Raw genomic sequence first — 23,234 nt, forward strand, 5'->3', positions numbered from 1 at the left:
CCATTCAACACCCTTCTTCTGGCCCAGCCTAAAAATTCCAAAAATCTGCCGTCTGCACCATCAATGTGCATTTCATCCACTTTTTTTTTTTTTTTTTTTTTTTTTTTTTTGAGACAGGGTGTCTTGCTGTGTCACCCAGGCTGGAGAGCAGTGGTGCAATCACAGCTCATTGCAGTCTCAACCTAGGCTCAAGCAATCTTCCCACCTCAGCCTCCTGAGTAGCAGGGACCACCAGTGTGTGCCACCACACCCAGCTAATATTTCTTCTATTTTTTGTAGAGGCAGGGTCTCCTTATGTTGCCCAGGCTAATCTCAAACTCCTGCGCTTAAGTAATCCTCCTGTCTCAGCCTCCCAAGGGCTGGGATTGCAGGTGTGAGCCACTACACCCAGCCCAATTCACCCTTTTTTTAGGGAAGATGTTGGGTTTGGGGGGGTTATAGCTCAGAAAGATCTAGTGAACTGCATGTTTGTTGTCAGCTATGAAAACAACGCAAAAACACCAAATACTCTGTGAAATAGCAAACAGGTGGACCAGCTGGACAGTAAGTTAAATTCAAGCAACCAGAACTCATCAAAGCCTTGAATCCCAGGCTGGGCACACACAGAGGTGCTCACACCCAGAGCCGGGAGTTCAGCTAGGCATTGCATTGTTGTGACTGACCTGTGGAAGTGACCCATCCCGGACTTCAGTGGTCAGGTGGAAATGTGACATCCATGGGTAGTCATGAGTAGTAAAATCACAAATTATTGTCATGCAAGAGACCATGTTGTGAAGTGGTTTGATGTTTGGATCTTGGCTCTAGGCAAGTCACTAAGCTACAGACTCTTGGCTGCACAGGGGGATGATAAATGCAGCCCTGCAGGGTGCTGCAGAGATTCTAGGAGGTGGTGTTTATAAAGCTAGTGGTGGCTGGGGCAGAGGAAGTGCTGGTGAAGGGTAAATTGCATTATTAACAAAACTTCTGGCCGGGCGCAGTGGCTCACACCTGTAATCTCAGTACTTTGTGAGGCCAAAGAGAGTCGATCGCTTGAGCTCAGGGGTTCAAGACCAGCCTGCGCCACATAGTGAGACCCTGTCTCTATAAAAAATGCAAAAATTGGCCGGATGTGGTGGAATGCACCTGCAGTCCCAGCTACTTGGGAGGCTGAGGTTGGAGGGTTGCTCAAGCCCAGGAGGCAGAAGTTGCAGTGAGCCAAGATCCCACCAGTGCTCTCCAGCCTGAGTGACTGAGCAAGACCCTATCAAAAAATAAAAAATAAATTAGGGTATGCAACGGTCAGAAGTAGGTAAATGAGAAGTCAGTTCACCCTACATGTAATTTTTTTAAATTTTTTTTGAGACAAAGTCCCGCTCTGTCGCTCAAGCTGGAGTACAATGGCACAATCTCAGCTCACTGCAACATCCGCCTCCCATGTTCAAGTGATTCTCCTGCCTCAGCCTCCTAAGTAGCTGGAAGTACAGGCATGTGCCACCATGCCAGGCTAATTTTTGTATTTTTAGTAGAGATGGGGTTTTACCGTGTTGGCCAGGCTGGTCTTGAACTCCCAACCTGAGGTGATCCACCCACCTCGGCCTCCCAAAGTGCTGGGATTACAGGTATGAGCCACTGTGCCCTGCCCCCAACATGTAACTTCTGTTAGCTTCAAAGCCACCTCTGGGGCCCTGCACCAGATATGAGCTGAAGGACACCCGTGCCTTTTCACCCCTGTAGCTCCAGCATCCTGGCACACTGTCTAGAATGTTCAATGAATGTGCACGGAAGAGCATTCTGGCTCCAGGGAGCGAGGACTGAGTCAGCTCTGGGAGCAGATGAGTCAGGATGGTGGTCCAGGCATTGCTTTTCAAGCCCTTCATGTGGCTGGAAGAACCAGACAACTGGAACCGGATCAACAGGGGTGATGGCGTGGCAAGAGTTATCTCCTGGCAGTGTCCTTCTGGCCTCACTTGCCTTCTTGGGCCAGGAAAGGCAAAGCTGACAGGACTGTATTCACTGCCAACCCTTCCCCCCTCCCGTGCCATTGGCTCTGGAGGGTCCGTGAAACCCCGAGTCTGGAGGAGAACAGTTGACCAGCAGGGCGGGCCCTCAGCATAGTTCTCTCTGTTTCCACTCACCCGCTCTGCCAGCCCCAGATCCTGGCAGGAAGGGAGATTGGAGGGGGTGTCTGGAATCCAATCCCAGACCTTTCCTTGCAGACTTACCCGTCTGTCTGTGGTCTAGTGTGGAGGTGAGGTCCAGGGTTTGGGAGGGGTGTGGGGGCACATGTCTGCCAAGGCATTGGGCCCTCCCAGCTGGAAAATCCTCTGAACCTGTAATAAGAGAACACAGCCGGCATGGACACACCCTTACGCTTAGTCTCAGTTCCCACCAAGACACAGGGCATTTCCTGTGCCTTTTCCGCTATTTCACAACCTGCCTTTTCTTGCTCACCAAGGACAGAGGCTTCTTCTCCTGCCAGAAGCCAGACAGCTGGCTCCAGTCTCTCCTCCTCAGCACCATGGCTAAGACCCCTAGTGACCATCTGCTGTCCACCCTGGAGGAGCTGGTGCCCTATGACTTTGAGAAGTTCAAGTTCAAGCTGCAGAACACCAGTGTGGAGAAAGAGCGCTCCAGGATCCCCCGGAGCCAGATCCAGAGAGCCAGGCCGGTGAAGATGGCCACTCTGCTGGTCACCTACTACGGGGAAGAGTACGCCGTGCAGCTGACCCTGCAGGTCCTGCGGGCCATCAACCAGCGCCTGCTGGCCGAGGAGCTCCAGAGGGCAGCCATTCAGGGTAAGTGGGCCCAGGCCTCCTCCTCACCCAGTGTTGAGTGCTGGCTGCTTTGTGGGAAAGGGGACCAGGAGCTCAGAGCAGCTCACTCTGACTTGGGGTTTGGGAGTCTCAGGTCTACCAAGATCCAGATGACTTTAGTTCAGGAACGTCCCTTCCTTCACTCTGGCCTTTGGAACTGGGTTAGTAAACTTCCTTAAGGCTCCTAATGGGTTTTTTAAGAAGCAGGTCACGGTCAGCAAAGGCAGGAGCTGGAGCACCTGTTCTCTGAGACTTCTTCACTTCGTTTATGATTAATACTCATGCCAGACAAACATCGCTAGGTTAGCAAAAAGGGATTACTATGCAGTCATATGAACGGGGTTGGTATAGAATCTTCTCAGTGCTGTTCACCATGTTGGCCAGGCTGGTCTCGAACTCCTGACCTCAAGTGATCCTCCCGCCTCAGCCTCCCAAAGTGCTGGGATTTCAGACATGGGCCACCGTGCCAGGCTTATTTTTCTTTTTAAAACGTATAATCTGGGTTTTGCTGACCTGTGTAAGATCTTATTTGAAACAGTTGTCCTGCTTAAAATGATTGAAAAGTACTATTTGAGAAATATAGGCTAGGCATGGTGGCTCACACTTATAATCTCAGCACTTTGGGAGGCTAAGGTGGGTGGATTGCTAGAGCTCAGGAGTTCGAGACCAGCCTGGGCAACATGGTGAAACCCTGTCTCTACCAAAAATACAAAAAAATGAGGCAGGCGTGGTAGCACACACCTGTATTTTCAGCTACTGAAAAAACAGAAAACAGGCTGAGGTGAGAGGATCGCTTGAGCCTGGGAGGCAGAGGTTGCAGTGAGCCGAGATCACATCAGGGCAACAGAGCAAGATCCTGTCTCAAAAAATAAAATAAGAGAGACAGAAATATATAGCAACATCAAGCATGTTCTTACTGAATGGTAATTGACTGCCATTGTCTGGGAAGTCTTGAACTTTTGTTTTTGAGATGGAGTCTCGCTCTGTCACTCAGGCTGGAGTGCAGTGGCCCGATCTCAGCTCACTACAACCTCGACATCCCGGGCTCAAGCAATTCTCATGCCTGCACCTCCCGAGTAGCTGGGACTACAGGTGCGCACCACCGCGTCTGGCTAAGTTTCTTATTTTTAGTAGGAACGGGGTTTTGCCATGTTGGCCAGGCTGGTCTCGAACTCCTGACATCAAATGATCCTCCCACCTTGGCCTCCTGAGAAGCTGGGATTACAGGCATGCGCCACCACACTCAGCTTATTTTTGTACTTTTAGTAGAGACGGGGTTTAACCCTTTTGGTCTTGAACTCCTGATCTCAGGTGGTCCTCCCGCCTTGGCCTCCCAGAGTGCAGGGAATACAGGCATGAGCCACAGCGCCCGGCCCGTTTTTTTCCTCAATTTTTAAACTTTAATATCCAATGGGATTCTCTCTCCTCTCCCCTGAATCTTGGGCCCTAAACGTGGGACAGCTTCATGACTTTGCATCTGGTCGTCCTTCCAGAATATTCCACACAAGAAAACAGCACAGACGATTCTGCCGCGTCCAGCTCCCTGGGGGAGAACAAGCCCAGGATCCTGAAGACTCCAGACCACCCCGAGGGGAAGGAGGGGAACGGCCCTCGGCCGTACGGGGACGGGGCTGCCAGCCTGCGGTGCAGCCAGCCCGAGGCCGGCAGGGGGCTGTCGAGGAAGCCCCTGGGCAAACAAAGAGAGAAGGCCACAGAGGGCCTGGACGCGCAGGGCAAGCCTCGGACCCGGAGCCCGGCCCTGCCCAGCGGGAGAAGCCCCGGCCCCTGCAGGGCGCCAGAGGGGCACCAGGCCGAGGTCCAGCTGCGCAGGAACGCCAGCTCCGCGGGGAGGCTGCAGGGGCTGGGGGGGGGCGCGCCGGGGCGGAAGGAGTGCAGGCCCTTTGAAGTGTACCTGCCGTCGGGAAAGAGGCGGCCTCGAAGCCTTGAGTTCACCATTTCTACAGGGGAGAAGGCGCCCGCAAATCCAGAAATTCTTCTGACTCTAGAGGAAACGACAGCTGCGAATCTGGTCTCGGCAACAGAACCCCGGGCAAGGCCCACTCCGGATGGAGGGGCATCTGCGGACCTGGAGGAAGGCCCTGGGAATCCAGAACATTCGGTCACCGGTAAATTGTGTTCTTTCCTACTTTATATCGGCTGCAGAGAAAGAATGGCTGGCCAGGCACGATAGCTCATGCCTCTAATCCCACCGCTTTGGGAGGCCAGGGCGGAAGGATTGCTGGAGGCCAAGACTTTGAGACCAGCCTGGTGAATATAGTGAGACCCCCGCCATCTCTATAAATAAAATTTTAAAAATAAAAACCCAAAGGTTGGGCAGGGCGTAGTAGCTCTCGCCTGTAATCCCAGAGCTTTGAGAGGCCTGCACGGGAGGATCTCTTGACCCCAGGAGTTCCATACTAGCCTAGGCAACACAGTGAGACCCCATCTCTACAAAATACAATAGTGGCATGCTCCTGTAGTCCCAGCTGCTTGGGTTCACTTGAGCAGGCGGAGTTCCAGGCTACAGTGAGCTGAGATCATGCCACTGCACACCAGCCTGAGCAACGTAGCCAGACTCCACTTCTACAAAACTAAAAAATAAATTAGCTGGGTATGGTGGCACACGCCTGTAATTCTAGCCACTCAAGAAGCTGAGGCAGGAGGATTGCCTGGGCCCGGGAGTTCCAGGCTGCAGTGAGCTGAGGTTGTGCCACTGCACTCCGGCCTGGGCAACACAGCAAGACCCTGTCTCTTAAACATTTTGGGGGGGGAAAAAAAGAAAGAAAGAATGTCCAATTGAAAAAGGCAATCAGGTGTTATTCAGTGGCCAAATAATGGAGAAGGGGAGCTCACCTCTGCAGGCGTCTGCTTGCAAGGGACGGGAGGCAGGGCGATTTTAGAGTCCGGGGAGGGGAAGGGAGATGGGTAAGCAGGCCCAGGGTAGGGTTCCATACATGCAGGCGCTGTCCCCAGCGTGCTTCTTCCTACATCTCATGGACACAAAACCCTGGCCATCTTCTTTTAGGGGAGGGGCCTTTAGCCTTATAACTATGTGTAAATGATCTAAAGGTAACTGGAAGTCACCTGTTCCAGTTTGCACTGGTTTTGCTCTGATCTTAACTTCCTCTGGTTTTTGGCAAGGAATCAGGAGGCTCCAGGCCATCTGGATTTTTTTAAGCAGCTGTCCCTATAGGTAAAGAGACTAAAGAAAAACTGTAAAAGAAAAATGCCACCAGTTTAGAGGGGACTGAGGTTGTCCAGTTGGCAATTCCATGCTCGTGGTGGGGGCAGCATGCAGAAACACATTTTCCTTTTTTTTTTTTTTTTTTTTGAGACAAGAGTCTCAGTCTGTCTCCCATGCTGGAGTGCAATACTGTGAGCACAGCTTACTGCAGCCTCGACCTCCTAGGCTCAAGCGATACTCCCACCTCAGCCTTCTGAGTAGCTGAGACTATAGGTGCTCACCACCACACCTGGTTAATTTTTTTTTTTTTTTTTGTATTTTTTGTAGTGACGAGTACTCTCTATGTTGCCCAGGCTGGTTTTGAAGTCCTGGGCTCAAGCGATCCCCCTGCCTTATCCTCTAAAAGTGCTAGGATTACAGGTATGAGCCACTACACCTGGCCTATGGAACACACTTTCCAATGCATTGTTGGCTGGAGAGGACAAATCACAGCACTCAAGGAAGAGAAATAGAATTGGGGGTCCAGGCCAGGTGTGGTGGCTCATACCTGTAATCCTAGCACTTTGGGAGGCCAATGGGGGTGGATCACCTGAGGTCAGGAGTTCGAGACCAGCCTGCCAACATGGTGAAACCCCATCTCTACTAAAAATACTAAATTTGCTGGGCGTGCTGGCAGGTGTCCATAATCCCAGCTACTCAGGAGGCTGAGGCAGGAGAATTGCTTGAACCGAGGAGGCAGAGGTTGCAGTGAGCCAAGATCATGCCACTGCACTCCAGCCTGGGCGACAAGAGCAAAACTCTGTCTCAAAAAAAAAAAAAATTGGGAGTCCACGGACCCCTGAGACCTGGGAGGGGACAGGATGTGGTATGCTGCATGAGTCTTCAAATCCAGAAGTCCCTGGGTCTTCTGGTGAGAAAGGACCCTGGGATCTGGAAAACGTAGCATCCTTAGGAATAGCCACCTGAAAAGTACTAAAGTACTTCCTCCCTAATTTTCTTTTATCCCCACTGTATTTTTTTTAATTTTTTTTTTTTAGATATGGGGGGGTCTCGCTATGTTGCCCAGGCTGGTCTCGAACTCCTGATCTCAAACAATCCTCCCATCTTTGCCTCCCAAACTGCTGGGATTACAGGTGTAAGCCACTGCACCAGGTCCCCACTGTATTTATATCATTGGGTTTTCCTGGGTGTCTCCTGGGGCCACTTTGTTAATCTGATGCAGGCTTACACCCTGAAAAATGCATATATGCACAGCTTCACAAATGTCACATCAAATTTCAGGTAGTTCTTGGACACGCTGAAGTCCATCTTTAGAATCCAAGGGGTTTGTGGACACCAGCTAGAAAATCTGGGGAAGATTGGTTAAAAATACTCCCTCTCACAATAACCTCAGCAATGCGTCATCATGGGGTTAAGAGTCTACCATTTGCCTTTCTCTGAGCAGAAAGGAAAGCCTATTGGCTAAAGCCCTAACTATCTACTGCTGAGGTAGTCATTAAAATTATGTTTGGTTGTGAATAATAGCAACACCCAAATAACAGTAACCTCAACAGAAAAGAAGTTTGTGCCTCCTTCACATAAATGATACACAGGCAGTCCCAGGCAGATCCGTGGGCTAGGACCCTGGGGTCCTGCTGTTGCTCTGTTCCACCAAGTTCGTCCTCAAGCTTGTGCTCTAAGAAGGTGATGTCCTCATGCCAGGCAGCAAGATGGAGGAACAGAGGGGAATAGTATCCCTCGGGGAAAGCTCTAGAAGTTTCTAGAAGCTGCTTGTGACACCTTCATTTACATTCCTTTGGTCATATTATGGTCAAATAGCCACACCTAACTACAAAGGAGGCTGAGAAATGCAGGGCATTTGGGGGGCAATGGGAGGCAGGGAAACAGTCATGTGGACAATTAATTCTATCACAAGAGGAGGAGGGAGAATAATTTCTGGTGGCTACTAGCAGTCTCATTTACAGATATGCTGTGAATTTCTGGGACACTGTGAGGAGGGAGGGAGGTAGCAGGGGCTAAAGGATTGGGTGTGTTTCTATTTCTTTTTTTTTTTTTTTTTTGAGATGGAGTCTCGCTTGGTCACCCAGACTGGAGTGCAGTGGCACGATCTCAACCCACTGCAAACTCTGCCACCCGGGTTCAAGCAATTCTTCTGCCTCAGCCTCCCGAGTAGCTGGGATTACAGGTGCCCACAACCACGCCCAGCTAATTTTTGTATTTTTAGTAGAGACGGGGTTTCACCATCTCGGCCAGGCTGGTCTTGAACTCCTAACCTCATGATCCACCCGCCTCGGCCTCCCAAAGTGCTGGGATTACAGGTGTGAGCCACTGCGCTCCGCCTTGTGTTACTGTTTCTTCTTGTATCTCCTGGCATGTCTGCTTATGAAGTTGCAATTAGAGTGTTGGGGTAGAGCTATTCATAACTGGTATGTCTTCATGATGAGTTCCACTCTTTAGCCCTATAATGCCCCCTTCTTTGCTTTTTCTTTTAAGACGGCGTCTTACTCTGCTGCCCAGGCTGGAGTGCAGTGGTGCAGTCCTAGCTCACTGCAGCGTCAACCTCCTAGGTTCAAGCAATCCTCCTGTCTCAGCCTCCCAAGTAGCTGGGATCAGAGGTGTGCACCACAACACCTGGCGAATTTTTTAATTTTTTGTAGAGATGGGCTCTTGCCATGTTGCCCAGGCTGGTCTCAAACTCCTGAGCCTAAGCAGTCCTCCCACCTTGGCCTCCCAAAGCACTGGGATTATAGGCATGAGCCACCACCCAGCCCCTTCTTTGCTTTCATTTAATGGTTATTGAACTCAGATGTGAGCAGTGGTCTATTTATTCCTTCATTCAATACTCATTTTCCCAATGCTTACCATTTGCCAGGTACTCTGCTAGGGGCTGGGATCCAACTAGGAGCAAGGCAGACAAGTCACCATCCCCTGGGAGCCTCTGCTCACGTTATGGGCAGCCAGGGATGGGTTCAAGTGGCAAAGGAACACAGGTCAGAATGTCTCTTTCCTTGGCATCACTTGCTAGATCTACGTCTGTGCAGGAGCAATAGCACAAGGCCATCGGTCTTTCTTTAGGAAAAATGCCCAAGAATTCCAAGTCTCAGGAATGTCTGAGGTCTAGCCCCTAGCTCTCAGGCCCAGTGGCCTGTTTGCTGCCCCACTAGATGGAAGTCAGGGGAGGACAAGCTAGGAAGTGGGCAGAGTCTAACTGAGAACTCGCGCATCTCAGGCAAGGGCTGTCTCCGCTGTGCTTTGTGATACCTCCGTGTAAGCAACTTGGGTTTGCAATTCAGGGGATTTTTCCACTGCATGTCCCCAGGAACGCCACCAGACAAGGCTGTGAGTCCCCGTTGCCACGCCCAGGAAGGAGACCCAGTTGGCGGTACCTGTGTGCGTGATTCCTGCAGCTGCCCTGAGGCAGTTTCTGGGCACCCCCAGGCCTCAGGCAGCCGCTCACCTGGCTGCCCCCGGTGCCAGGCCTCCCATGAAAGGAAGAGCACGGGAAGCCTAAGCCCCCAGCCCCTGCCACAGTGTAAGCGCCACATGAAGCAGGTCCAGCTGCTCTTCTGCGATGATGACAGTGAGCCCATCTGCCTCATCTGCAGTCTGAGTCAGGAGCACCAAGGCCACCGGGTGCGCCCCATTGAGGAGGCCGCCCTGGAACACAAGGTAGGCACTCCCTGCCTGTGGGCTCTTCTCTGCTAGGCACTTGGACACACGGGGCCTTACTTCATTTTCCCAACAACTCTGGGATGTTGGTGCATTAACCAGCATTCTTGGGCTGGAAATGGCAAGAACACAATATAAACCAGTCCAGCAAAGAGGGGAGTTACAGGTTTATGTTGCTCAGAGATCCAGGGGGAGCTGGCTTCAGGTATGGCTGAATCCAGAGGCTCAGAGGAAGTGCCTCTCAGCTCTGCCGCCTTTGGCAATGCAGCCATTCCTCCCTCCTCTTTCCTGAGCACCCCTCCCCATGCCTCTGGCAGCAGCACCCTCAGCCTTGCTACCAGAAGGAGATGTTCCCCTCCAGAGTTGGCACCAGCTAAAGATGGCAGGAGCCAAATTCAAGCTTTTCAACAAGTGCTGTTTTTCCAGAAGCAAATTCGGAAGCAGCTGGAGCATCTGAAGAAGCTGAGAAAATCAGGGGAGGAGCAGCGATCCTATGGGGAGGAGAAGGCAGTGAGCTTTCTGGTAAGGCCAGAGGTGGCCGGTGGCCCATCCGTCCCTGGGAGGAGGGTGGGAAGAGTGAGCAGGGGTCCCCGAGATTCTGCTGTGGTTCACAGGGCAGCAGGGATGGCCACATCCTCTCAAGGGGCAGGGGGTAACCAGTAGCCAAGGGTGAGCTCATCCCTGTAGAGGGAGACCACCCCCAGCAGGTATCTCTGAGGATCCTGTCATGCTTTCTCATACTCACCAGAAGATGGTATAGAGCAACCTATGCCGGTGACTATCGCAGAAAGATGGGATTGAGGAAAGGGGAGGAGAACGCCACTTTTTTTTTTTGTGACGGAGTCTCGCTCTGTCACCCAGGTTGTAGTGCAGTGGTGTGATCTTCTGCAACCTCTGCCTCCCGGGTTCAAGCGATTCTTCTGCCTCAGCCTCCTGAGTAGCTGGGATTATAGGTGAGTGCCACCATGCCCAGCTAATTTTTGTATTTTTAATAGAGATGGGGTTTCACCATGTTGGTCAGGCTGTTCTCGAACTCCTGAACTCGTGATCCGCCCGCCTTGGCCTCCCAAAGTACTGGGATTACAGACGTAAGCCACTGTGCCCGGCCAAGAACACTCTGAACTTTAAAATCTACTCTGTGTTTTTCTGTTTTGCTTCCAAGATGGAGTCTCGCTCTGTCACCCAGGCTGGAGTACAGTGGCACGATCTTGGCTCGCTCCAACCTCCACCTCTCAGGTTCAAGCAATTCTCCTGCCTCAGCCTCCTGAGTGGCTGGAATTACAGGCGCCCACCACCGCGCCTGGCTAATTTTTGTATTTTTAGTAGAGACGGGGTTTTGCCATGTTGGCCAGGCTGGTCTCAAACTCCTGATCTCAGGTGATCCACCTGCCTCAGCCTCCCAAAGTGCTGGGATTACAGGTGTGAGCCATCGTGCCTGGACTGGTTTTTTTGTTTTTTAGAGTTGTTTTTTTTTTTTTTTTTTGAGATGGAATCTCACTCCATCGTCCAGGCTGGGGTGCAGTGGTGCAATCTCGGCTCACTGCAAACCTTCGCCTCCCCAGTTTAAGCAATTCTCCTGCCTCAGCCTCCCAAGTTGCTGGGACTATAGGCACATGCCACCACTCCTGGCTAATTTTTGTATTTTTAGTAAAGACAGAGTTTCCCCATGTTGACCAGGCTGGTCTCGAACTCCTGACCTCAACTGATCTGCCCAACTCAGCCTCCCAAAGTGCTGGGATTACAGACATGAGCCACTGCACCCAGCCTAAATTTCCCCATTTTATAAAACAACATTTATATTGGCTTAGGGACCCACCCAACTCCAGTAGGACCACATTTTAGCTAATTACATCTGCAAGAACTCTATCTCCAAATAAGATCACATTCTGAGTACTGGAGGGTAGGGCTTCAACATGTAAATTTTGAAAGGGACACAGTTAAACCTTAACACCAGGTTTAAGGACATTTTCCCAGAGCTAGCCCCAGCCATGCTCAGTCTGTTCTGGAAGGTTCCAGACAATACTGCCTCCTGCTCTGGAATCTAGGCCTTGAAGAGGCAGCATAAGCCCACCTCTTTTTTTTTTTTTTTTGAGACGGAGTCTCGCTCTGTCGCCCAGGCTGGAGTGCAGTGGCGCAATCTCGGCTCACGGCAAGCTCCGCCTCCCGGGTTCACGCCATTCTCCTGCCTCAGCCTCTCCGAGTAGCTGGGACTACAGGCGCCCGCCACCACGCCCGGCTAATTTTTTGTATTTTTAGTAGAGACGGGGTTTCATTGTGGTCTCGATCTCCTGACCTCGTGATCCGCCCGCCTCGGCCTCCCAAAGTGCTGGGATTACAAGCGTGAGCCACCGCGCCCGGCCTAAGCCCACCTCTTATACACCTCCAGGAGGTGGGCTTCTGGGGGTTCCTGGACATACATGTCCGCCCATAGCACAGACCCCCATACCTCCCTGTCCTCTGCTCCCCAGAAACAAACTGAAGTGCTGAAGCAGCGGGTGCAGAGGAAGCTGGAGCAGGTGTACCACCTCCTGGAGCAGCAAGAGCATTTCTTTGTGGCCTCGCTGGAGGACGTGGGCCAGATGGTTGGGCAGATCAGGAAGGCATATGACACCCGCGTATCCCAGGATATCGCCCTGCTCGACGCGCTGATTGGGGAACTGGAGGCCAAGCAGTGCCAGTCAGAATGGGAGCTTCTGCAGGTGGGTGTGCCTGGACCGGGCTTTCTTGGGTCCCCTGTGCCTATCAGGATGCCTCAGGCTCCCAGCTCTGCCATCAGCTGTTCTGGAACAAGTAGGTGAAGCCCCTAAGGCCTAGGATAGGACTTGGTCTTGGTGACCCACAATGCCTCTTGTGCCCAGACCCCTTTGATGAGGTCTCTCAGGAGCCCAGGGTGGCCCAGTATCCAGGGGATCCCTGCTATTTCCCAGAAGGGATCAGCAGGGCTTGAGGGCCGATCCATTGCAGGCCTCGCCACCTGGGATGCCTGAATTCCCGTGGTTAGAATTAGAATTGAAGAAAGGTGCTCCACTTCCACTGACACCCTGGGGCAAGGAGCCCTGGTAAGTGCAGCGGGGAGCTAAAAGTCCAGGAGCCCAGGAGTAGAGGCCAGGAATCAGCACAGCCACTAGGAGCCTGGTAACCGACAGTTTCCTTCTTTTCTCTCCTAGGACATCGGAGACATCTTGCACAGGTACAGCGAGGTCCTGTGGTGTACCCTGGGGTGTCTTGCAGGAAGCATTTTGGGGGAGATAGTCCCAGAAGGGACTTGGGAGGGAGATGTTCCCAACCCCGGGGTCTGTGATTCCAGACTCCTCCTTTTTTCTGCAGCTTCCCAAAGTCTCTCTGGATTTGCGTAGGGAAAAGGGCTTCTGGTCAGCGGGGAGGCTGACCAGGTGTGGAGCTGCAGACTGGGAAGGGTGGATTCAGCCATCCTGCTGAAACAAGATGGAGGCTCCCTGAGAAACCTTCCAAGTGCATTGTGTCCCGTGCAATTCACCTGATGAAAACTGCCCCTTCAGGCCTACTGGTGGCCTCGGGAAGCTTGTTTGGATTGGAGTTAGGCTAAGCCCAGCAGGCAGGGGAGGGAAGGGACAGGAAGAGGCTAAGCCTTAAAATCACCTGGGAGCTTTACAAAATCCCCGTGTCCTTTTGTGTCTCGTTTCTTCACTTAGCGTAATGTCTTCAGGCTTCATCCATGTTGTAACGTGTATCAGAATTTATTTTCTTTTTATGGCTGAATAGTAGTCCATTACGTGTTCATACTACATTTTGTTTATCCATTCATGGACATTGGGACTTTTTCTAACTTTTGATTTGTGAATAATGTTGCTATGAACATGGGTGTACAAATATCTGCTTGAGACCCTGCTTTCAGTTATTTTGGATACATACCCAGAAGTGGAACTGCGGGACCATGTGGTCATTCTGTGTTTAATTTTTTTGAGGAACCACCATCCTAATTCCCACAGGGGCTGCATCGCTTCACATTCCCACCAGCAGTGCACAGGGGCTCCAGTTTCTCCACATCTTTGCCATCACTTATATTCTTCTGTTTCTCTCTCTCTCTCTTTTTTTTGGAGACAGCCTCTTGCTCTGTCATCCAGGCTGGAGTGCAGTGGCGTGATCTTGGCTCACTACAACCTCTGCCTCCCAGGTTCAAGGGATTCTCCCACCTCAGCCTCCCTAGTAGCTGGGACTACAGGAGCGTGCCACCACGCCCAGCTAATTTTTTTGGTAGAGACAGGGTTTCACCATATTAGCCAGGCTGGTCTCAAACTCCTGACCTCAAGTGATCCACCCACCTTGGCCTCCCAAAGCACTGGGATTACAGGCGTGAGCCACCGCGCCCAGCCATTTCTCTTTCCTTCCTTCCCTCCCTCCCTCGCTTCCTTCCTTCCTTCCTTTCTTTCTTTTCTTCCTGAGACAAGGTCTCACTCCTATCACTAAGGCTGGAGAGCAGTGGCACAGTCACAGCTCACTGCAGGCTCAACTTCCTGGGCTCAGGTGATTCTCCTACCTCAGCATCCTGAGTAGCTGGGACTACAGGCATGTGCTACCACTTCTGGCTACTTTTTTGTATTTTTAATAGAGACAGGGTTTCGCCATGTTGCCCAGGCTGGACTCGAACACCTGGGCTCAAGTGATCCCGCTGCCCCAGCCTCCCGAAGTGCTAGGATTACAGGCATGAGCCACCATACGTGGTCTATTTTTTCCTGTTGTTGCTGTTTTTATAATAGCCATCCTAATGGATGTGAAGGGATATTTTGTTGTGTGTGTTTGTTTTTCATTAATTATCATTTTTATTTCAATAGAAAGGGGTGTATAATCAATTTGACATAGATAATTCTAGTAGATAATATCAATGTCATTTTAAGTCCATTCTGAAAACTCCTTGTGGTTTTGATATCCATGTCTTTAAAGCACCCCAGTATATGACAACCTGTGGCCAAAGTTAAGGACCAGCATTTAGACCTCTGAATCCAGGGAAGACTTTTCTTTGTGTGGCTCAGGCTGGGCTAGGTGTGCCCTGTGGAGAGTGCAGCTCATTTCCAGCTCATGGGTACTTGGGCCACCCCCTCGCTCCAGCCTTCTCTGGTCAACAGTCTTTTGTCTCTAGGGCTAAGACAGTGCCTGTCCCTGAACAGTGGACCACTCCTCAAGAGATGCAACAAAAGATCCAATTCCTCCACCGGAAGTCAGAGTTTGTGGAGAAGAGCGCAAAGTACTTCTCAGGTAGATGGGCTTGGGAGAAGATTGGAGGTGCATGCTCACTTCCTCCCTAAGATCCACATAGCCCAGAGCCCCTCACTTCCCTCCTCCTCCCCTGGTCTTGCTGACCTGCCTTCAACCTCTCCTCCATCTGTCCCTGGCTGAGGGACCTAACTCCGGCTTCTCTCTGCTCCCTTTCCCACATTGTAGAAACCCTGCGTTCAGAAATGGAAATGTTGAATGGTGAGTCCAGCGGTAATGGTGTGTGCTGGCCCGGGGTTGTTGCAGTGTTCCCTTGTGCTGTTGACTTGAGGGGCCCTCTTTAGAAGACAAAAAAAAAAAAAAAAACACACACCTGAAGCAAAGGCAGGAGAAAGGTCATGGCAGGCCTCCCAGGCTCTGTGCGTGACTCATTGGCTGAGTTGACTCATTAGACCACAGTCCCCGACATGGCCTGGGTTCCTGGGAGGAACGGGATTATACCCAACATAGCATGCAGGGCCCTAAGCAGGGGGTTCCTTGTCTTTCCTTGTTGTCGGGACAGTGTAATTTAGCCCCTCTTAATGCTAATGCTCAGGACTTTTTTCTCTGTCTCATTTTTCTCCGTAGTTCCAGAGCTGATTGGCGCTCAGGCACATGCCGGTAAGTGCCCAGATCAAGGCAAGTGGCCCTGGCCTGCTGGATCCCTGTGCTCTCCCCGGCCACGTTCCAGAAGAACTACCCTATCCCTGTTTCCTGCAGGTGGGGAGAATCCTGTAGGGATGTTGCCCATGGACCCCTACCTAGGTGTTCAAATTTTCTTTGCAGTTAATGTGATTCTAGATGCAGAAACCGCTTACCCCAACCTCATCTTCTCTGTTGATCTGAAGAGTGTTAGACTTGGAAACAAGCGGGGGAGGCTGCCTGATGGCCCGCAAAGATTTGACAGCTGCATCGTTGTTCTGGGCTCTCCAAGCTTCCTCTCCGGCCGCCATTACTGGGAGGTGGAGGTCGGAGACAAGACAGCATGGATCCTGGGAGCCTGCAAGGCATCCATAATCAGGAAAGGGAACATGACTCTGTCGCCAGAGAATGGCTACTGGGTGGTGATAATGATGAAGGAAAATGAGTACCAGGCGTCCAGCGTTCCCCCGACCCGCCTGCTAATAAAGGAGCCTCCCAAGCGTGTGGGCATCTTCGTGGACTACAGAGTTGGAAGCATCTCCTTTTACAACGTGACAGCCAGATCTCACATGTATACATTCACCAGCTGCTCTTTCTCTGGGCCCCTTCAACCTATCTTCGGCCCTGGGACACATGATGGAGGGAAGAACACAGCTCCTCTGACCATCTGTCCAGTGGGTGGTCAGGGGCCTGACTGAATGCCCAACGCTGCATCTCTCTTCCTGCTTCTGGCCTTGTATCTTGCATTCACACACTCAACAGTCACGGAATGCCGACTAGGTGCTAGCTGCTATGGGAAACGCAAAAACAACAAAATAGTTACTGTGCCCAAGGAGCCTACCTGATTATAGCAGAGGTAAGTTAGGAACGAACATGTTTGTAAATCATCATGGATTTCAGAGGAGGAAGTATGGGGTCGTTGCATAATCCGCCCCTGGTGAATGGCACTCTCAGGTGCTCCTGAACAGATTTGGCCCTCGTGTTCCCTCAGAACCCCACGGCAAGGATATGTCCCCTTGTTCTCTCTGCTTCTGTCTTGAGGATATGGGAAGCCTAGAGAAACACAAGCAGACTGGATTGGGATAGAAGTATTTGTGTACCTGGATTAATGAACTATGATTTTTTTTTTTTTTGAGATGGAATCTTGCTCTGTGGCCCAGGCTGGAGTGCAGTGGGACGATCTCAGCTCACTGCAACCTCCACCTCCCAGGTTGAAGCGATTCTCCTGCCTCAGCCTCCTGAGTAGCTGGGATTACAGGCGCATGCCACCACACCAGGCTAGTTGTCTTGTATTTTTAGTAGAGACCGGGGTTTCACCACGTTAGCCACACTGGTCTCGAACTCCTGACCTCAGGTAATCCACCCGCCTCAGCCTCCCAAAGTGCTGGGATTATAGGCATGAGCCACCGTGCCTGGCCTATGATTCTTTTTTTTTTTTTTTTTTTTGAGACAAAGTTTTGCTCGTCGCCGAGGCTGGAGTGCAGTGGCGCAATCTTGGCTCACTGCAACCTCCGCCTCCCGGGTTCAAGAGATTCTCCTGCCTCAGCCTCCCAAGGAGCTGGGATTACAGGCACCCGCCACCATGCCCGGCTAATTTTTTGCATTTTTAGTAGACATGAGGTTTCATCATGTTGGCCAGGCTGGTCTCAAACTCCTCACCTCAGGTGATCCACCCACCTCAGCCTCCCAAAGTGCAGGGATTACAGGCATGAGCCACCATGCCTGGCCATGATTCTTAAGAGAATTGACTGGGCCTCATGAAAAAAAAAAATTAGAAAATCTGGTCATTTGCATTTATCACTCAATCACTGTAGAATCCCATTTCCCAACTGCATTTCGTGAAGCAGACGGAACTACTGTATGGAAAAACATTTGGCATGTATTCCAAGTATCAGATTATTCTGTCTTGGTTTGTATGGGAAAATCTGTGGGTTGTGGAATATTAGGTTCTACTTCACACACGTCCCGCGCATTTGTCCTTCATTTAAAGAGATGTAAAGGGGCCAGGCATGGTGAATCACATCTGTAATCTCAGCATTTTGGGAGGCAAAGGCGGGTGGATCGCCTGAGCACAGGGATTTGAGACCAGCTGGGTAATGTGGTGAAAACCCGTCTCTACAAAAAATACAAAAATTAGCCATAGGGATGGGGGTGGGAGGATGGCTTGAGCCCAGGAGATCGAGGCTGCAGCAGTGAACTGAGACTGCACCACGGCAATCCAGCCTGGGCAACAGAGTGAGTCCCTGTCTCCAAAAAAAGGTGGATGTAAGAAGAAAAACATCAAATGAAGATTAAACTTCAAACTCCTGTGCCAACTCCTCTGTCTTCACTACTAGAGTCTAGATTGGACTCAGATACTCCATGGCTATGATGAGAGCAGGTAAACTTGCTGTGCTTTCCTCCACGAGTTTTATTCTACAAGAGTAATCCACATCCCAGGACAGTTCACGTGACCTACGGCTTAGCTGTTCCCTGCAGCTATTCTCCCTCGTAATAAGCTTTTCATGAATATCTGTGTATATTTTCCACCACCTGACCATATACATATTTTTTTCTCCTGTGTTATTCCCAAAATGGTTCCTGAATGTGAAATATCTGATAATGCTTGCTACGGGTTGCCATACCATCCTTTGCAAAGATTTTAAAAATATTTCATGCCCAAAGCAATGACTGCCGTTTAAAATTTTTTTGCTGATTTAATAGCGATGTAATGAGGCCTTACTTTTGTTTTATTTCATTACCTGTTAATGAGGCTGTGAATTTTTCCATGTGAATTTCTGCTCTTTGCTTCATTCTATGGAAATTGTACAGTTCCTTTGAATACTTGCTATTTGGAATCCACATATTGAACTTCGTTTTTTGCTGTACTTCTTCATACATGTTTTAGGCTGGGTGCGGTGGCTCATGCCTGCAATTCCAACACTTTGGGAGCTGGAGGTGGGCAGATCGCTTGTATCCACGAGTTCGAGACCAGCCTGGGCAACATGGCAAAACCTCGTCTCTACCAAAAAATACAAAAATCAGCCAGGCATGGTGGTGAGCACCTGTAGTCCCAGCTGCTCGGGAAGCTGAGGCAGGAGAATTGCTTGAGCCTTGGAGGCAGAGGCTGCAGTGAGCTGAGACTGTGCCACTGCACTCCAACCTCGGCAGCAGAACAAGACCCTGTCTCAAAAAATAAAAAAATTTAAAAAGGAAAACAAAAACATAAATGTTTTAGATAGTACACATTTGCATCTGTCGGATGAAATTTCTCTGCCTACTGGTTATTTTATGGAGCTCCAAATCCACACCATAAAAGGCATCCTTTTAAAGTGGAAAATTCAGTGTTTCTTAGTATATGCATTGTGTGTATAAATATCACCACTAATTCCAGAACATTTTATCATATGTATTAGCAGTCACTCCCCATTCTCCCCCATTCCCCAGAGCACGTAAACCACTAAGCTACTTTCTGTCTCTATGGATTTGCCTATTCTGGACATACGATGTTAAGTGGAATCATACAATATGTGAGTTTTTTGTGACTGACTTCTTTTGCTTAGTATGTTTTCATGGTTCATCCACATTGTAGCATGTGTCAGTACTTTATCCTTTTTTATCACTGAATCATCCATTATATGATTACATGTATATATCACTTCTTGTTCATCCACTCATCGCTTAGAGGACATTGGGTTGTTTCCACTTTTAGGCTAGTGTGAACACGTTATTATGTGAACACAAATTTCCATTTCTCGAGTTTATACCTTGAAATTGAACTTCTTGTTCACATGGTAACTATGTTAAGAAACTGCTGGCCGGGTGCGGTGCTCACGCCTGTAATCCCAGCACTTTGGGAGGCCGAGGCAGGCAGACCACAAGGTCAGGAGATTGAGACCATCCTGGCTAACATGGTGAAACCCCGTTTCTACTAAGAATACAAAAAAATTAGCTGGGCATGGTGGTGGGTGCCTGTAGTCCCAGCTACTCAGGAGGCTGAGGCAGGATAATGGCGTGAACCCGGGAAGCAGAGCTTGCAGTGAGCCGAGATCGCGCCACTGCACTCCAGCCTGGGCGACAGAGCGAGACTCCGTCTCAAAAAAAAAAAGAAACTTCCAAACTGTTTTCCAAAGTAGCTGGACCGTTTTAGATCCTTTCGAAAGTAGCTGGACCACCAGCAATATAGGAGGGTTTCATTTTCTCCACATCCTCACCAATAACATTTTTATGGTGTTTTTTATTATAGTAATTCTAGTGTGTGTGAAGTGGTGTCTCATTATGGTTTTGATTTGCATTCAAGATCTTTTAAATAGGAAATTCTTTCTTCACTTAGTTTTACTCCTGGATGATCAGATACTAAATTATCTCACCTTTCAAATAGTTGTTTTTTTCAACTACAAAAGGAACACTCGTTATTTGAAAATGTATGGATTTATAAAACATAAAAAGTGACAAATCCCCTCTAATCCTACTCGTTAGAGATAACCAATATTAGCTCTCTTTTTTTCCCCCCTGGCCAACATTTCTGGAAAGCAACTGTTGACTCTTATTATTGTATATTCCTCCAGTTAAAAAAAAAAAAAAAAAAAAAAAAAAAAAACCTCGGCTGGAGGCCGTGGCTCACGCCTGTAATCCCAACACTTTGGGAGGCCGAGGCGGGCAGATCACGAGGTCAGGAGATCGAGACCATCCTGGCCAACATGGTGAAACCCCGTCTCTACTAAAAATACAAAATTAGCTGGGTGTAGTGGCGGACGCCTGTAGTCCCAGCTACTCAGGAGGCTGAGGCAGAAGAATTGCTTGAACTTGGGAGATGGAGGTTGCAGTGAACTGAGATCACGCCACTGCACTCCAGCCTGGGCAACAGAGCAAGACTCCATCTCAAAAAAAAAAAAGCCTAATATTTTATTTTTAAAATGACTTATTGTACATACTGCTTTATAACTTGCCTTTTCACTTAAATTATCTTTTTTTAATGGTTCCGTTGGCTTCCACTGTATAAACATATCATGATTTAACCTTTTTTTTTTTTTTTTTTGAGATGGAGTCTCCTTCTGTCACCCAAGCTGGAGTGCAGTGGCACAATCTTGGCTCACTGCAACCTCCAACTCCCTGGTTCAAGCGATTCTCCTACCTCAGCCTCTCAAGTAGCTGGGATTACAGGCATGTACCTCTACACTCAGCTAATTTTTGTATTTTTGGTAGAAGCGGGGTTTCACCATGTTGGCCAGGATAGTCTCGATCTTCTGACCTCATGATCCACCCGTCTTGGCCTCCCAAAGTGCTGGGATTACAGGCATGAGTTTTTCTTTAAAATAAGTTGAGAATTGACCATTACAAAGTTTATGAACAGTTTATTTCTTAAAATAGGAAGTGCCATTTTGCCCTCTTAAATAATTGTATTAATTTCCTTTCAGAATACTGAGTATTATTTTTTGTAATTATTATTTTAAATTTCATGTAATTGTATGTGACAATAGCCATCCTTTTATGTTAAAAGGCATTTATAGAGATATATATTGTGTTTACACCCTTAATTTACGGTATCATTTCAAATCCATTTATGTCATTTTACAGATTAGATTCTAAAAACAAGATTCCATCAAATTGTTTAAAAAATCTTTTTCGTTCTTTTTTTTCCATCAAATTGTTTCAAAAAATGTTTATCGTTCTTTTTTTTTCCATCAAATTGTTTTAAAAAATCTTTATCTTTCTTTTTTCTTTTTTTTCCGCCCTCACAAGATGGGAGTCTTGCTCTGTCACCCAAGCTGGAGTGCAGTGGCACGATCTCAGCTCACTGCAACCTCCGCCTCCCAGGTTCAAACTATTCTCCTGTCTCAGCCTCCTGAGTAGCTGGGATTATAGGCCTGCACCATCACGCCCGGCTAATTTTGTATTTTTTAGTAGAGACAGGGTTTCACTATGTTAGGCTGGTGTCGAACTCCTGACCTCATATGATCTGCCCACCTCGGCCTCCAAAAGTGCTGGGATGAGCCACCATGCCCGGCCTATTGTTCTATTTTTTTTTAAGGTTTTACTATTTTTAGTTACCAAATTGACATGTGCTCATTAAATGAAGTGACACAATAAAAAAAAAAAAAGTGTAATCTCCCCCTTTTCTCCATTTCCATTCCCTCCCTATGAGTAACCATTTTATTTTTATTTTATTTATTTATTTTGAGACAGAGTCTTGCTACTCTGTCGCCCAGGCTGGTGCGCCTGTCGCTCAGGCTGGAGTGCAGTGGTGCGATCTTGGCTCACTGTAACCTCCACCTCCACCTCCTGGGTTCAAGCAATTCTTGTGCTTCAGTCTCCTCCCAAGTAGATGAGATTACAGGCACCCGCCACCACACCCGGCTAATTTTTGTATTTTTAGTAGAGATGGGGTTTCCCTATGTTGGCCAGGCCGTCTTGAACTCCTAACCTCCAGTGATCAGCCCACCTCTGGCATCCCAAAGTGCTGGGATTATAGGCATGAGCCACTGCGCCTGGCCATCCCATGAGTAACCATTTTAATAGTCTAATGTGTATACCTCAACACAGACATACACAAGGTGTTTTGTTTGTTCCAAAAATATAATTATGCATAATATATGTGGCTCTGAAACTTTTTCATGTAGTATTTTATGGCCATCCCTCCAGGTGTACATATAGTTCCAATCCATTCTTTTTCATAGCTGGGTAATTTCCAGAGTATGAATGCACCAAGTTACTCATTTCCTTACGTATGAACATGCATGTCATTTCTAGTTTTTGTCACTACAAAGAATTCTGTAAGAAATTTGTAGACATCAGATTCACAGATGAGATTGTGAAGGTCAAAGGGTACATATGTGTACTTTTAATTTTACGAGATGACTTCACATACCATACTACCAGCGAAAGGAGTGCCTATTTCTCCACCTTCATTGTTTGATAGGTGAAAAATGTTGTTCCCTTTAAAAGTGACAATCTTGACTAGTAGTGTGGTTAAGCATCTTTTTAAATGTTAATGACCAATTAGTTTTCCTCCTCTCGGGGAAGAGCTCCTCATTGCCTTTGCTTTTTGTCAGTTGGCAGGGGTTCATCTCGTCTTGGGAATGTATAATCCTTTGTGTAGCTAATCTTTACAACTATCTTCCAGTCTATTTCTTGTTTGTTAACAGAGTCAAGAAAAAGTTCTTAAAAAATACAATCACACAGGTTTATATTTTACTTCAAGACATCTCAGTTATCTGTTTTGCCTCATGGTTCAAACCATAATGCTTGGATTAACGGAGACTTTTTAGTAAATTTTGATCTGAAAAGGCAGATATTCCTTATTTTTCTAGAATGTCTTGGTGCCACACAGTTTTCATACTTGTTTCTTTGTAACAAATTTTAAGCCATCGTCAGCCACTAGGTATAATTAAGAAGAAGCATTCATTTATATTTTTACTTTTGTCAACTTTCCGGAGGCTGGTGTTACATCAAGAAATAAGGCCATCCCTGCCCACAAGTTGTCCCAACCACGATCAGTGCCTCACTGAGGAACGAACCGAGTATGGATACAACGCACAAAGAAAAAACTCTGTTCGGCCTCCGTAGGAAGCTGAAATTGAGAAAGGAAACCGAGACGGTACGAGGATACTTGTTTCGTTAAAAACAAGACAGCCGGTGCGGACAGCAGTGTAGAAGTTAGCAAATTGGAGCGGGCAATGTAGGTGCCCCAGCTCCAACCTATGGGCGTCACCAGAGCGGGGGCGGAGTCCCATGGCGGC

At 48.8% G+C, this 23,234-nt stretch overlaps 1 protein-coding gene across 1 annotated transcript; it reads left to right on the forward strand.

Annotated features, from left to right (window-relative positions):
* The first annotated feature begins 2,497 nt into the window (after nucleotides 1-2,497).
* Nucleotides 2,498-16,580, forward strand: MEFV (MEFV innate immunity regulator, pyrin). The gene is made up of 10 exons (XM_032144886.2): nucleotides 2,498-2,774; nucleotides 4,286-4,918; nucleotides 9,296-9,645; nucleotides 10,072-10,167; nucleotides 12,114-12,344; nucleotides 12,813-12,835; nucleotides 14,762-14,877; nucleotides 15,064-15,096; nucleotides 15,463-15,495; nucleotides 15,661-16,580. The coding sequence occupies exons 1-10, from the start codon at nucleotides 2,498-2,500 to the stop codon at nucleotides 16,212-16,214; spliced, it is 2,346 nt and encodes a 781-aa protein (XP_032000777.1). The 3' UTR covers nucleotides 16,215-16,580.
* Nucleotides 16,581-23,234: the final 6,654 nt, after the last annotated feature.

Source organism: Hylobates moloch, unplaced genomic scaffold (genome assembly GCF_009828535.3).
Source record: "Hylobates moloch isolate HMO894 unplaced genomic scaffold, HMol_V3 SCAFFOLD_23, whole genome shotgun sequence".
NCBI lineage: Eukaryota > Metazoa > Chordata > Mammalia > Primates > Hylobatidae > Hylobates > Hylobates moloch.